Below are 13,534 nucleotides of genomic sequence, written 5' to 3' on the forward strand. Positions count from 1 at the left end.
CTTTATTGCACAGCTCCGGGGGTCTTCCGTCTTCGGGGGTCTTCTCGCCAGACTCCTCCGCTATCTTCTTGTAGCTCTTTTACTAGCGGAGGAGTCCGGCTTTCTTCCTCGCCGCCGCCTCTTCTTCCGACTTCGGGGGTCTTGTCCCCCTCTTCGGTTCTTCTGTCGCCGCCGCCTACCGTTCTTCTTCTTCTTCTTCTCCAGGAGATGTTGACTCGACGATCTCTCCGGCCGCAATGCCAGGGACGCGCTGCGCTGCCACTTATATAGGGACAAGGGGCGGTGTCACATGGCTTTATGTCACATGGGTTGGTGTCACATGGTGACCCCGCCCCCTTACGATGTCACAGTCCCCATGTGACATCAACCCATGTGACATAAAGCCATGTGACACCGCCCCTTGTCCCTATATAAGTCGCCGCGCAGCGCGTCCCTGGCATTGTGGCCGGAGAGATCGTTGAGTCAACATCTCCTGGAGAAGAAGAAGAAGAAGAACGGAAGGCGGCGGCGGCGGCGACAGAAGACCGGGCCACCTCCTGTAAAAGAGCTATAAGAAGGCGCGGTGGCCCGGCAGAAGAACCGAAGAGGGGGACAAGACCTCCGAAGTCGGAAGAAGAGGCCGGCGGCGAGGAAGAAAGCCGGACTCCTCCGCTAGCAAAAGAGCTACAAGAAGATAGCGGAGGAGTCCGGCGAGAAGACCCCCGAAGACGGAAGACCCCCGGAGCTGTGCAATAAAGTATTTTATCTCGTGTGTTGTGTTTTTTTTTGTACTTTTATTTTACAGGTGAATGGGTAGGGGTACATTGTACCCCATACTCATTCACATAGGGTGGGGGGCCGGTATCCGGGGGGCCCCCTTATTAAAGGGGGCTCCCGGATTGCGATAAGCCCCCCGCCCGCAGACCCCAACAACCAATGGCCAGGGTTGTCGAGAAGAGGTCCTTGTCCTTATCAACATGGGGACAAGGTGCTTTGGGGTGGGGGGGCCGCGCGGCCCCCCTTCCCCAAGGCACCCCCCATGTTGAGGGCACGCGGCCTGGTACGGCTCGGGGGGGGGGCGCTCGCTCGCCCCCTCTTTCGTGGCCGGCCGGGTAGAGTGCTCGGACAAGGGTCTGTTGCGGACTTGGGGGGGACCCCCACGCCGATTTTTTTTCGGCGTTGGGGTTCCCCTTTAAGTTCATACCAGGCGGCGGGGCCAGCGACGTCTCCTTCGCGGGCCCCGCCTACCTGGAGACCCGCTCGAAATGAGCGGACTTTTCTCCGGGCGGGAAAAGTCCACTCATTTCAGAAGTACGGCGGACTGGCATACACACGGTCGGATTGTCCGCCGAAATGCGAGTCCGGCAGGAAGATTGGAGTGCAACACGGCATTCTAAGTCCGCCGTACTTTCGTGTCAAAAAAGTATGCCGGAGGCTACACACGGGGGGATTGTTTGGCGGACTTGAGTTTGCCGGACTTTTCCACCGGATTGTTTGATCGTGTGTACGCGGCATAAGTTGTCAAAAAATCTGATCATTCAAAACGTGATGACGTAATTTCGTTACGATGGGACTAGTAGCCAATAGCTTTGATGTAGGAATTTGATCTGAGCATGCGTGGCACTTGGTCCGATCAAAATTCTTTACACATGATCGAAGTATGTCCGATCGAACCAGTTGGTTGGAAAATATTTCCAACATGTTGGAAAATTGGGTCCGACGGATATTCCGACAGAATCAGTCCGATGCATACCACACACAGTCGGATTATCCAACAACACGGTCCGATAGGACACATTCCGATGGATTCTCCGACCGTGTGTACAAGGGCTATCACTTCTCCAGAATGCCGGCAGTCAGTCACCATAACACATGACATCACTCAGCATGCCGAGCAGAGCAATACAATCACAGCCACTTGTCTATTATACAGAACCTCCATATTTATAGCTGTATTCCTAGGATACCCTCATGATTGTTGCTCGGGGTTCTGAGCCTTGTGCCCCATGCATCCACCTGAACCTCCATCAGAAAGAGGAGTCAAGGCTCCAGATTCTAGGTGTGTGCCTGTAATCCCTGCATAGAGAATTGGGGGCTTTTCTGGTCCCTCCACCATGGTCACATGTCACTGCAATGTGCTGAGATGTTACCAGGCAGACAAAGACGCTCCCCATCACCTGGAGGAGGAGAGACTCCAATCTACAGAGGGTTGGTGGGATGATGGTGTCTGGGGGGATCTGCTACACTAAAAACTCTCTTAGTTATTATTTTATACATTTCAGAGGTTTGTCAGGACTAATCGCTTCCCTAATCTTATTTCCAGCCAAACTGAAGAAAACGACACATGGCAAAACATTATCAGGTTAGTAGGAACTCCACGTTTCATATGAAATCTCTTCTGGATGAACATTTTGTTTTTATTGTAGTCCAGATCAGTGGTGGAACTACCAGGGTCGCAAAGGTTGCACTTAAGACCGGGCCCTGGTGTTCTGCCACTGTAGGGGGTCCAAGATGGCAGGAAGGGGGCCCACTTCAGAACATGGGCTCAGTTCAGACTGTTGTGATCCCAAAGTTGTGTGACTTGCTTGCAATTTCCTTGTGACTTGTTTGCAATTTTGTGATTTGACATTGCAGTCTATGCCACTCAAATCACACCAACGCCATAGAAAAGTATTGCCTTTTTCTTTGTTGCTGTGAAGTTAGTCACATTTATTAGGACAGCGCCCATTGAAATGAATGTGTTTTGGCTTGTCATACGACTTTGTATTGAAAGTCACATAATAAGTTGCAGCATTTTGAACCATGGCTTATAAAGGGCCCCACGACAGGAACAAGCAGAAAGGGCCCCTGCCTTAGGGTTGCCACCTCATCCCTTTAAACCCAAATATATATGAATTACACAGGTTCTGAGACTAATTTAGTGCAGATAAGACACCAAGTGAGTTTAATTACCACCTTAATCAGCCACAGAACCTGTGTAATCACTATGTGTTCGGGTTTAAATGGATAAGGTGGCAACTCTTTCCTGCCTCAGAGGGAGGGGACCTGGGACCAGAGGAAAGGGCCCGAGACTGATGGAAAGGGCCCCAGCAGTCAGGGGGTACACTTCATGGTTTCTTGCACCAGAGCCCTGTAGGTTCTATTTATGCCTCTGGTCTGGATGGTGTGTCCATAGTTTGGATGCTTCCATAGTCCTGTATTTCATGGGATATCTTCTTTCAGGGTTCCATTCTTCAGGTTTATGGTTAGAATACAATATTCCCAACTCTGTGTTATAAATAATATGTCATGTGTGTATGAGGAATAAATTCTCTTTTCTCTCATAAAGACATCAGTAAAGAACACAGAGAGAAAGACAAATTTCAGAGGATTAAAGAATATAATTCCTCTATGGGGGAGGCTGTTCATCTACAGGAAAGATTCACCAATTTATTGATGATAAAGGGACCCCAGAATAAAGAAGGAAAAGAAGAAGAAATAAGGAGTTCAGGCAGAAGACATCTACAGATCATGGAGAAAAGATCCCCAACCACAATCCAGGCCCTCTTTGACCCTGATAAATATGGGTTCATCCCTAAGATTGTGGTGTTACAAGGACCTGCTGGGATTGGAAAAACAATGACCTCCAAGAAGATCATGCTGGACTGGGCCTCTGGGGATCTCTACCGAGACAAGTTTGATTTTGTGTTTTATCTGAGCTGTAGAGAAATCAACACCATCCCTGAAAACATAAGTCTTGTGGGACTTTTATCCAGAACCTGCAGACTGAGTTCACATGACCTGGTGTATGTTCTGAAGGATCCTGGAAGTCAGAGAAAACTTCTCACCATAGTTGATGGGTTTGATGAACTGAGGTGGACTCTGAAGGAGAAATCTGAGGGTTGTCTTGACATTTCTATGGAAACCCACAAAGAAATAATTCTCCAAAGCTTGCTCAGGGGACAGGTTCTCCCAGAATCTTTTCTGATCATCACCACAAGGTCACTGGCCATGAAGAAACTTAACACATTCATTGATGATTATCGCAATGTGGAAATCCAGGGATTTACAAGGGAAGATCGAGAGGAATATGTCCATAAATTCTATGGAAATAAAGAAGATGCAGACAAGGTTCTCAGTATAATAAAAGACAATGACGTTGTGTACACCATGTGTGCCATCCCCATCACATGCTGGATTGTCTGCACTGTAATGAAACAAGAAATAAGAAAAGATTTGGATGTAATTCAGTGTCGTACAACGACTTCAATTTATCTTCTCTTCCTGGAGGTTTTACTAACCCATCACAGCAAGAAGGAGCAGTCTGTACACCGGAAACAAACCTGTCTGAAGAAGCTGTGTGCTCTGGCCAATCAGGGAGTTCTGAACCAACAAATCTTATTTGAGAAGAAAGATCTAGAAAGACATGGACTTTCTCTGGATGAGGTGGAGTCTGTATTTCTGAATGAGAACATCTTTCGTTGGGACGTCCGCAGCCAAACCTGCTACAGCTTCATCCACCTAAGTGTACAGGAGTTCCTTGCTGCTCTCTATTATGGGATGGATGATGGGTCTGGGTCTATGGAAGGTACTTTCCTCCCGGAGATCTATAAAGAGGAATCACCCCGTGGCCTCAGTTTATATTCCTCACATTTATCATTATCTGTACAATTCCTGTTTGGTCTCTTAAATGAAAATCAGGTGAAGACATTCTCAGAGGTCACAGGAATCTCCATCTCACTCCGAGCCAAACCTGCAATCATAGAATGGGCCATGGAGGACAATCGTCAGACTTTCTGTACTCAGACCATCTTCTGTCTGTATGAGACTCAGGATGAGGACTTCATTAGGAGAGTCATGTCGGGTTGTACAGATTTGAAGCTGCGGGGCTCATATACTGATGAATTGTGGATGAACAGGAATTTTTCCAAGCAGCTGATCTATTGCTTGAAGACTTTGAAGAGAGAAAGTTTTCAGTCTTTAGATTTTCTAGGTCTCACTGTGGGTCCAGAGTGCCAGAAACTTCTATCTCCATTCCTACACAGGAGTCAGAAGGTCGGGTAAGTGAGTGTGAGGATATCCTAACTGAATTCAGAGAATGGGCAGGAACCTGCATACAGTATAACGGTGATTATCAGACATGTTCTCCATCTACCACACTTGTTAGAAGTCCTGGGAACTCACTTTCCTCAGCCCAAAGCCCTGCTTCACACTACAGCAATTTTCCAGTGACATTCTGATGACATGTAAAGTTGCAGGTCAGGTAAATAAACAAAGATTTTATTGTACGTCCTGCACTACTTTTGGGTGATTCTTGTGCTGCACGACTCCCATAGACTTCAATGTAAAATCACATGAAAGTCGCACATTTGTCTGAATCTTTAAGACTTTGCTGCGACTTCTGAGGCTTCTTTACCCCCCACCTCTCCTCCCTGGTCATCCTTGCTGCCTAAAATCTTCCTCCTAACATATCCCAGTCACTCCTGAGTGTAGCGGAAACGCACATTCCCACTTCCATTATTTATGTATTTTCCATGTGTAATCACACATTGTGTATAGGGAGCCCATTCACTGGAATGTTCTGCCCAACCTAGATTTTCTTGCAGGTTGCTGTGCAGTTGGAAATGTACAAATGTGAATGAATGGTAACGTATTTACAACTGACAGCAACCCGCAAGAAAACGCATGCTTTGCTGTGTATTTTGAAAATGTGCCACAACACACATTGCACTTGCGATACCATTCGTTGGCGTCTGCACCATAGGCGTGCTCAGCCTATTGCATTAGGGTGTGCACCCCAAAGCTCAAACACGCATGCATCTGTATATGTGTGTGAGTGTATATATATTATATTACACACACACACACACACTGTATTACCAGAAGTATTCTTCCAGAAGAGCATTTGTGAGGTCAGGCACTAAAGTTGGATGAGAAGGCCTGGCTCACAGTCTCTACTTTAATGTGCTGGTCAGTCAAGTTCCTCCACCCCAAACTCACTCATCCATGTCTTTATGGATCTTGCTTGGTGCACTGGTCCAAATCGTTTGGTGGAGGGAGCACTGATAGGTGACACTGATTGGCAGCACTCATGGGCACTGATAGGTGGTACAGGACTGATTGGCACTGATGGGCGGCACTGATGGGCACTGATAGTCATCACTGATAGGTGGCACTGATGGCCATTAATAGGCAGCACTGATGGGCACTGATAGATGGCACTGATAGGCAACACTGATAGGCGGCACTGATTGGAACTAATAGGCAAAACTGATGAGTACTGATGGGCAGCACTGTTGGGGATTGATTGGCACTGATATGTGGCATTGGCTGGCACTGACTGGCAGCACGGATTGGCACTGACAGGTGGCACTGGGCACTGACAGGTGGCACTGGTGGGCATTGACATGTGGCACTGGTGGGCAATGATTGGCACTGACATGTGGCACTGGTGGGCACTGATAGGTGGCATTGGTTGGCAATGATGGGAATTGATAGGCGGCACAGATTGGCTCTGATCTAGGAGAGGGGAAGTTTCCCATTGAGCAGTCAGCTAGGCAGGTAAGAGATAGAAAGTGGGTGGAGCCACATACACGGAGTGGCCCACCCAGCCCTCGACATCAGTGTGTTTGATAGGCTAGCTGTTTGGTCCCACCCACCCCCGACCTCAGCCCCGAGTTTTGACAGCTCCTATCTGCAAGCAGTGACATTAGATTACAGTTTAAAGCACTAAGCGGCTCTTACATGCCTCCCTGACTGCTCAATGGGAAACTGTCTCACAGGTAGCGCCCTATACAGTCTCTTACAGCACCGGTGTGCATGCCTATGGTCTGAAAGTTTCTGAATGCCCGGCAGCCTGCAGGAAAATGGATGCTTTGCCACACGTTTTGGAAACATGCATGGTGCTCGCCATTTTCGTAGTACAAGCGTGACGCACGGTCGCAGCGCATTTCTGAAACGTGCGGCAAAGCACACAATTTCTGTGCGGTTGATGTGCATTCAGAATCATGCAGATGTAAATGCACCCTGATTGTTAATGACGCCCCAATCACGGTTATCAGACGCATTTTTTGTCATGTGACAAAACACGCTATAAAAACGGATCCATCAGAGTCACATAGGAATGCTTCTCAGTAAAGTCACTTTGAAGTCGCACCTGGTCGCCGGGAAGTTGTAGAGCAAAGTCAAGCTGGAAGTGGCTGCGACTTTCATGTTGAGCTGTGTGAACCAGAGCTAAATGGTGGTTCCCACATATCACCTTCTACACAACTTCTGGTAATAATCACATCATATACATCGTATTAACCCTTTTCCTGCCCCCAATTATACCATTTATCACACAGAACATTTGGAGGGAAAGCTTCGTGTTCAGAGATGTGGGGGAGGGAAATAATGCCAGGGGTGTGACATCATCATCCCAACATTGGAGGAGCCAATTGTCTGCAGAAGTGGGCGGAGATGGGAATGTCTGGACTGCATTTTATATCTGGAACCAAAGTGGTGTTCCAGGATTTTCCAGAAGCTGAATGGAGACCCCTGTGTAGGAAGGCCAGAGACCCCGTATACATATCAGGGGCCTCCTTTAAGTTTTGTCTGGAGTGTGACTTCAAAGACCACTCATAGCCACCAATGAGAAGTCCTCATCAGGTCCAGTATGAGGCTGTAGAGCCAGAGGGACGGCAGCCATGTGGAAGGGAAATGTTGGGGGTTACATTGTTATTCTTGGTGTCAGAGGTCATACATTCTTGGTGCTAATTATTATCTCATTATTGGCTTTTAGATTTGAGTTTTGTACTATTTCCAGTACAGATTGTCCGGGAGAGGACAAAGAAGAAGATTCCTCCTCTTCAGGATATGGATGGATGTCTGATTCTCTTTCCTTTCTGATGAACCCGGAGAGTAAAATTCAGGAATTACGGTAAAATAAATGTGTGATGTGCCGTGATGGGGAAATGTGATGTCTTGTGATTGTTCCCGTCTCTCAGTGTCTCCTTCTATCTCTGGGTGTCCTCCAACCTCACCCATGTAGAATCTTCCATCACCTGTCCTCTTCTCATGTCTTCTCCTCTCTCTTTGTAATCTCATCCATGGGATTTGGGGTTCCCCTTATAGTAGAACAGTGACCAGGCTCTGTACATATGGAATGACCATCCATATTCCTAACAAGCAGAAAATAGGATGGAATAGACCCCCTTAGGACTCGCTCACACGTCTGATGATTATGTAGAAGGAAGCAATGCTCAGTAACACTTCTATGACATTTATCATGTGTCTTCATTGTGTTTATGAAGCTCTGAAAACACTATAAGAATGCTGGAGAAATGTCTGGGGGAGGGGTTGTTCTTCTAGTGGGAGGAGCCTAAAGGGGAAGTGATGTAGAGGAAATGATGTCCTCTGATATGTGGATTTCGGATATATTACAATAATTCTATGAAATGAAAATCAGCCGCCATGTCATCATACTCACTATCGCTCTCCTGCCCCCTGGAGGACAGATTTCCCGGTCTGAGGATAATCCCCGCTTGGTGACTTGTTACCACATCTGTTTTATTTGTATGTGTCACAATAGCTGGGATACTCGGGTCATTGATAGTTTATTAATAATAACATGTAGGGGGGCGTGGCCTGACCATGGAGGAGTGAAGACGTGTGTCTCCTCAGCTCCGCCGCACATTATCAGTGAAAGGAGGGTGATATCTTCCCCATTCTCGGGCAGACATGTCCCACAGGAGCCGGACATCCTCCCTGCACCCGCGGATGGACTGATCGAGGCAAGCCCAGCTGGATAACTTCTTCCCGGGGCAGGAGGAGGCCTCCAAAATGGCGCAGGCCACGAAGGCCCTGAAAACATGCAAAGCCGCACCGTCCACAACCGCGAAGTCGAACCGGCGGGACACATCGCCTATACCTTCCCCTCGGTCGGTAAGTGACTCAACTCCCCCAACCTCCCCAGGGTCCCCCCGCATTGATGGAAGGGGCCCCAGATGAACCGGACCCCCTGGCTGACACTGACATCAGGCACCATATTCTGTCCCTCCCCACCAAGGCTGACCTGGAGCCCTTTGCTGACAGGGTGGAAAAAGCGTTTAAAGAGGACATTGCTCAGCTTAAGACAGACACAGCACATCTAGGGGGTAGGTTGGAGTCCCTGGAACAGAGGTTCGAGGAGACCCTCCCTGTTATGTCCATGCTGCAGGACAAATGTGACACGCAAGGACGTCAGATTGAGGCTTTGCTTTGCCAGTTGGATGACACAGAGAACGGCAGTCGCAGAGCCAACATTAGGATCCGAGGCCTCCCCGAGGCCACCGGAGCTAGGGACATTATTCCCACCCTGGAGGGTGTCTTTAACGAAATACTGGGTCTGCCTGCCACCGCTACTGTAGAAATTGATCAAGCACATAGGTCCCTGAAGCCCCCCTCTCAAGATGTGAATAACCCGAGAAACATCATCTGCAAGCTACATAAGTACACACTTAAGGATCGCATCATGCAGAAAATGAGAGGAAAACCCTATTTTGACTTTGATGGCGCACACCTGGCTTTCTACCAGGACATTTCTAGATGCACTCTTATGCAACGTAGGGCATTGCGCCCCCTCCTGACTTCTATCCCTGATGCAGGCTTATCATACTGGTGGGGGTTTCCCTTCACCCTCCTGGTCACCAGGGATGGCAAGACCATGACTCTCCGCACTAAAGATGACCTTCCGCACTTCATAGCCTCCTTGGAACTGGAACAGGTAGACTTTCCAGACTGGAGAAGCTCCTCGGACTTTGCAGCCCCCAGATTGCCAGCACCACAACCGTGGCTAACCGCCAGAAGTCAAAACCGCAGAAGGCATTGCAGGAGGCAATCCATGGACCCCTCCATGGACTCTGTCACCCTGGGAACCTGAGGGAGATGCCCCTTCATGCCAATGACACACTCTTGTGATCTGCAGATTTATGGATTGTCATAATTAGAGCTCCCAACAGACACTCGTTTTTGGTTTATGTTTTTGCTTTTCTTCTCTCTCCCCCCCTCCTCCTTTGTTTTTACCATGGGGAACCAGGTGCACCTTGGCCATTTACACCTCTTATTTTTCCCCCTCCTCTACCGCACCACGTTAGATGTGGTGGATGGAGACGGAGACCCCCTTCCCTCTTCACTATGTGATCCCACATACCCCCCGTAGGATGCCCGTTTTTAATTTTTTTCTTTTTACAGGTTTAGATCCTTATTGGGATCTTGGGTTGTGGCCTCCCCCCCCCCTTTTTGTGGCAGGGGAGCCTTGGCATAACTCTTAGTTGTTTTCTAACCCTGGGTGGCCACGGCCACCTTGTCCTAACGGATGTGCCTTATATGTGTCTCACGCATACAGTGGTGTGAAAAAGTGTTTGCCCCCTTCCTCATTTCCTGTTCCTTTGCATGTTTGTCACACTTAAGTGTTTCGGAACATCAAACCAATTTAAACAATAGTCAAGGACAACACAAGTAAACACAAAATGCAATTTGTAAATGAAGGTGTTTATTATTAAAGGTGAAAAAAAATCCAAACCATCATGGCCCTGTGTGAAAAAGTGATTGCCCCCCTTGTTAAAACATACTATAACTGTGGTTGTCCACACCTGAGTTCAATTTCTCTAGCCACACCCAGGCCTGATTATTGCCACACCTGTTCACAATCAAGGCATCACTTAAATAGGAGCTGCTTGACACAGTAAGGTCCACCAGAAGATCCTTAAAAGCTACACATCATGCCGAGACCCAAAGAAATTCAGGAACAATTGAGAAAGAAAGTAATTGAGATCTATCAGTCTGGAAAGGGTTATAAAGCCATTTCCAAAGCTTTGGGAATCCAGCGAACCACAGTGAGAGCCATTATCCACAAATGGCGAAGACATGGAACAGTGGTGAACCTTCCCAGGAGTGGCCGGCTGCCCAAAATTACCCCAAGAGCGCAGCGACGACTCATCCAAGAGGTCACAAAAGACCCCACAACAACGTCCAAGGAACTGCAGGCCTCACTTGCCTCAGTTAAGGTCAGCGTTCATGCCTCCACCATCAGGAAAAGACTGGGCAAAAATGGCCTGCATGGCAGAGTTCCAAGGAGAAAACCACTGCTGAGCAAAAAGAACATCAAAGCTCGTCTCAATTTCTCCACAACACATCTTGATGATCCCCAAGACTTTTGGGACAACATTCTGTGGACCGATGAGACAAAAGTGGAACTCTTTGGAAGGTGTGTGTCCAAGTATATCTGGAGTAGAAGGAACACTGCATTTCATAAAAAGAACATTATACCAACAGTAAAATATGGTGGTGGTAGTGTGATGGTCTGGGGCTGTTTTGCTGCTTCAGGACCTGGAAGACTTGCCGTGATAAAAGGAACTATGAATTCTGCTGTCTACCAAGAGATCCTGAAGGAGAATGTCCGACCATCTGTTCGTGTACTCAAGCTGAAACGAACTTGGGTTCTGCAGCAGGACAATGATCCTAAACACACCAGCAAGTCCACCACCGAATGGCTGAAGAAAAACAAAATGAAGACTTTGGAGTGGCCTAGCCAAAGTCCTGACCTGAATCCTATTGAGATGTTGTGGTATGACCTTAAAAAGGCCGTTCATGCTCGAAAACCCTCTAATGTAACTGAATTAGGACAATTCTGCAAAGATGAGTGAGCCAAAATTTCTCCAGGACGCTGTAAAAGCCTCATTGCACGTTATCGCAAATGCTTGGTTGCAGTTGTTGCTGCTAAGGGTGGCCCAACCAGTTATTAGGTTTAGGGGGCAATCACTTTTTCACACAGGGCCATGATGGTTTGGATTTTTTTTCACCTTTAATAATAAACACCTTCATTTACAAATTGCATTTTGTGTTTACTTGTGTTGTCCTTGACTATTGTTTAAATTGGTTTGATGTTCCGAAACACTTAAGTGTGACAAACATGCAAAGGAACAGGAAATGAGGAAGGGGGCAAACACTTTTTCACACCACTGTATGTCTTTTCTCCCCCCTTTTCTGTCTATCTTTTTCCTTCTCTGCTTTTTCTTTTCTGACTCCTCCCTCTCTAGGTCAACTCTGACATTTTGTCGTCTGCACCGAGCGCACCACCAGCTTGCAAGTGTGACCCTTCCTTATTTCTATCTATGGCTACACTGCAGGTAAGCACATACAATGTTAGGGGTCTCTGCTTCCCTCATAAGCGTAGTAAGCTCTGGGGGGAACTGAAGCGGTTGAAGACTCAGGTGATCTTCCTCCAGGAGACTCACTTTACATCAAAGTCATCACCTAGACTACCCACCCATCTCTTTAACCAGTGGTTCATGAGCACCTCCCCATTACCTAAGTCAAGGGGTACAGCCATAGGCATACACAAGTCGTGTCCCTTCCAACCCTCTGACCACAGGGTAGACCCCCAGGGCAGATTTGTTTTTTGAAGGGTAGTATAGCTGGACAAATATACACATTTGCAACAATGTATGCCCCCAACGTCAAACCAACTCACTTTTATCGATAGTTCTTTGGACTTTCTAGCAGATTTTAGAGAAGGCTTCCTGATTGTATGAGGCGACTTTAACGTAAGCCCTGACCCTCAGCTGGACACATCCCATGTGATACCCTCACATTCCTACATGTTCCTTAAACACTTCCGCAAGACTATGCAATCCCATCTTCTGTCAGTTGGCGGACGCTACACCCTTCAGATCGGGATTACAGTTATTATTCTAAGGTACACAATGTATACACACGCATCGACCACATCTATGTTGACCGCAATATTCTGGAGCTACTTCAGTCTGCATCCATTGACATCATATCGATTTCAGACCATGCCCCGGTGACAGTAGCCTTTGCCCTGCCCTTGGGCATGCAGAGGACCTGGACATGGAGGCTTAACGATAATTTGCTAGATGACGGGGTCGCGGTGAAGGAGGTCGCAGACACTCTAACTAATTACTTCAGGGAAAACCCAACAGATGAGCTGAGCGATTCAGTGATCTGGGAAGCCCATAAGGCTGTAGTCAGGGGGACCTTGAACTCTCAGGGATCCAGGTTGAAAAGGGAATGCCAAGCTGACTTCACACGAGTACATACTGCCCTTCAGAAAGCTGAACTCCAACATAAATCTAGTGGAAGTCCAGAGGCACTGAAAGCTCTGACAGAGCTGCGAGAACTATTTCTGCATCTACTAGACCGCCAAACCCGCAAACAATTTCGCTTTATGGCCCATAAATATTATGAGCATGGGAATAAATGCGGACGGATGCTGGCCCGTGTCCTCCGTAAACGACACGCTCAGACCTATATCCACAAATTGCATACCATCGTGGGGGTCCCGGTCGTACAATCTTCTAAAATAGCGGCGGGGTTCCGAGAGTACTACACAGCACTATATAATTTAGACTCTACCCTCCACCCCACGGCCCGAGAAGATAGACACAAAGCGACCTGAGAATACTTAGCGGCAGCTGGCCTACCGACACTTACAGACGAACAATCCTCAGCCCTGGAGTTCCCAATTACCACAGCGGAGCTCGAGGCCACGGTGGACTCCTTGCCTAATGGGAAGAGTCCCAGCCCTGACGGGTTT

General features: G+C 47.8%; 1 protein-coding gene across 1 annotated transcript in view; it reads left to right on the forward strand.

Moving 5' to 3' along the window:
• The window catches only part of LOC143961989 (NACHT, LRR and PYD domains-containing protein 3-like), a 118,027-nt gene that overhangs the window by 44,120 nt on the left and 60,373 nt on the right, over positions 1–13,534 (forward strand). The window contains exons 4-6 of the mRNA XM_077471333.1: positions 2,303–2,341; positions 3,308–5,018; positions 7,739–7,876. Coding sequence (XP_077327459.1) covers positions 2,303–2,341; positions 3,308–5,018; positions 7,739–7,876 — 1,888 coding nt within the window. The remainder of the gene's footprint in view (positions 1–2,302; positions 2,342–3,307; positions 5,019–7,738; positions 7,877–13,534) is intronic.

This window comes from Lithobates pipiens, unplaced genomic scaffold (genome assembly GCF_037356315.1).
Source record: "Lithobates pipiens isolate NorthernLeopardFrog02 unplaced genomic scaffold, aLitPip1_a1.2 Scaffold_8, whole genome shotgun sequence".
NCBI lineage: Eukaryota > Metazoa > Chordata > Amphibia > Anura > Ranidae > Lithobates > Lithobates pipiens.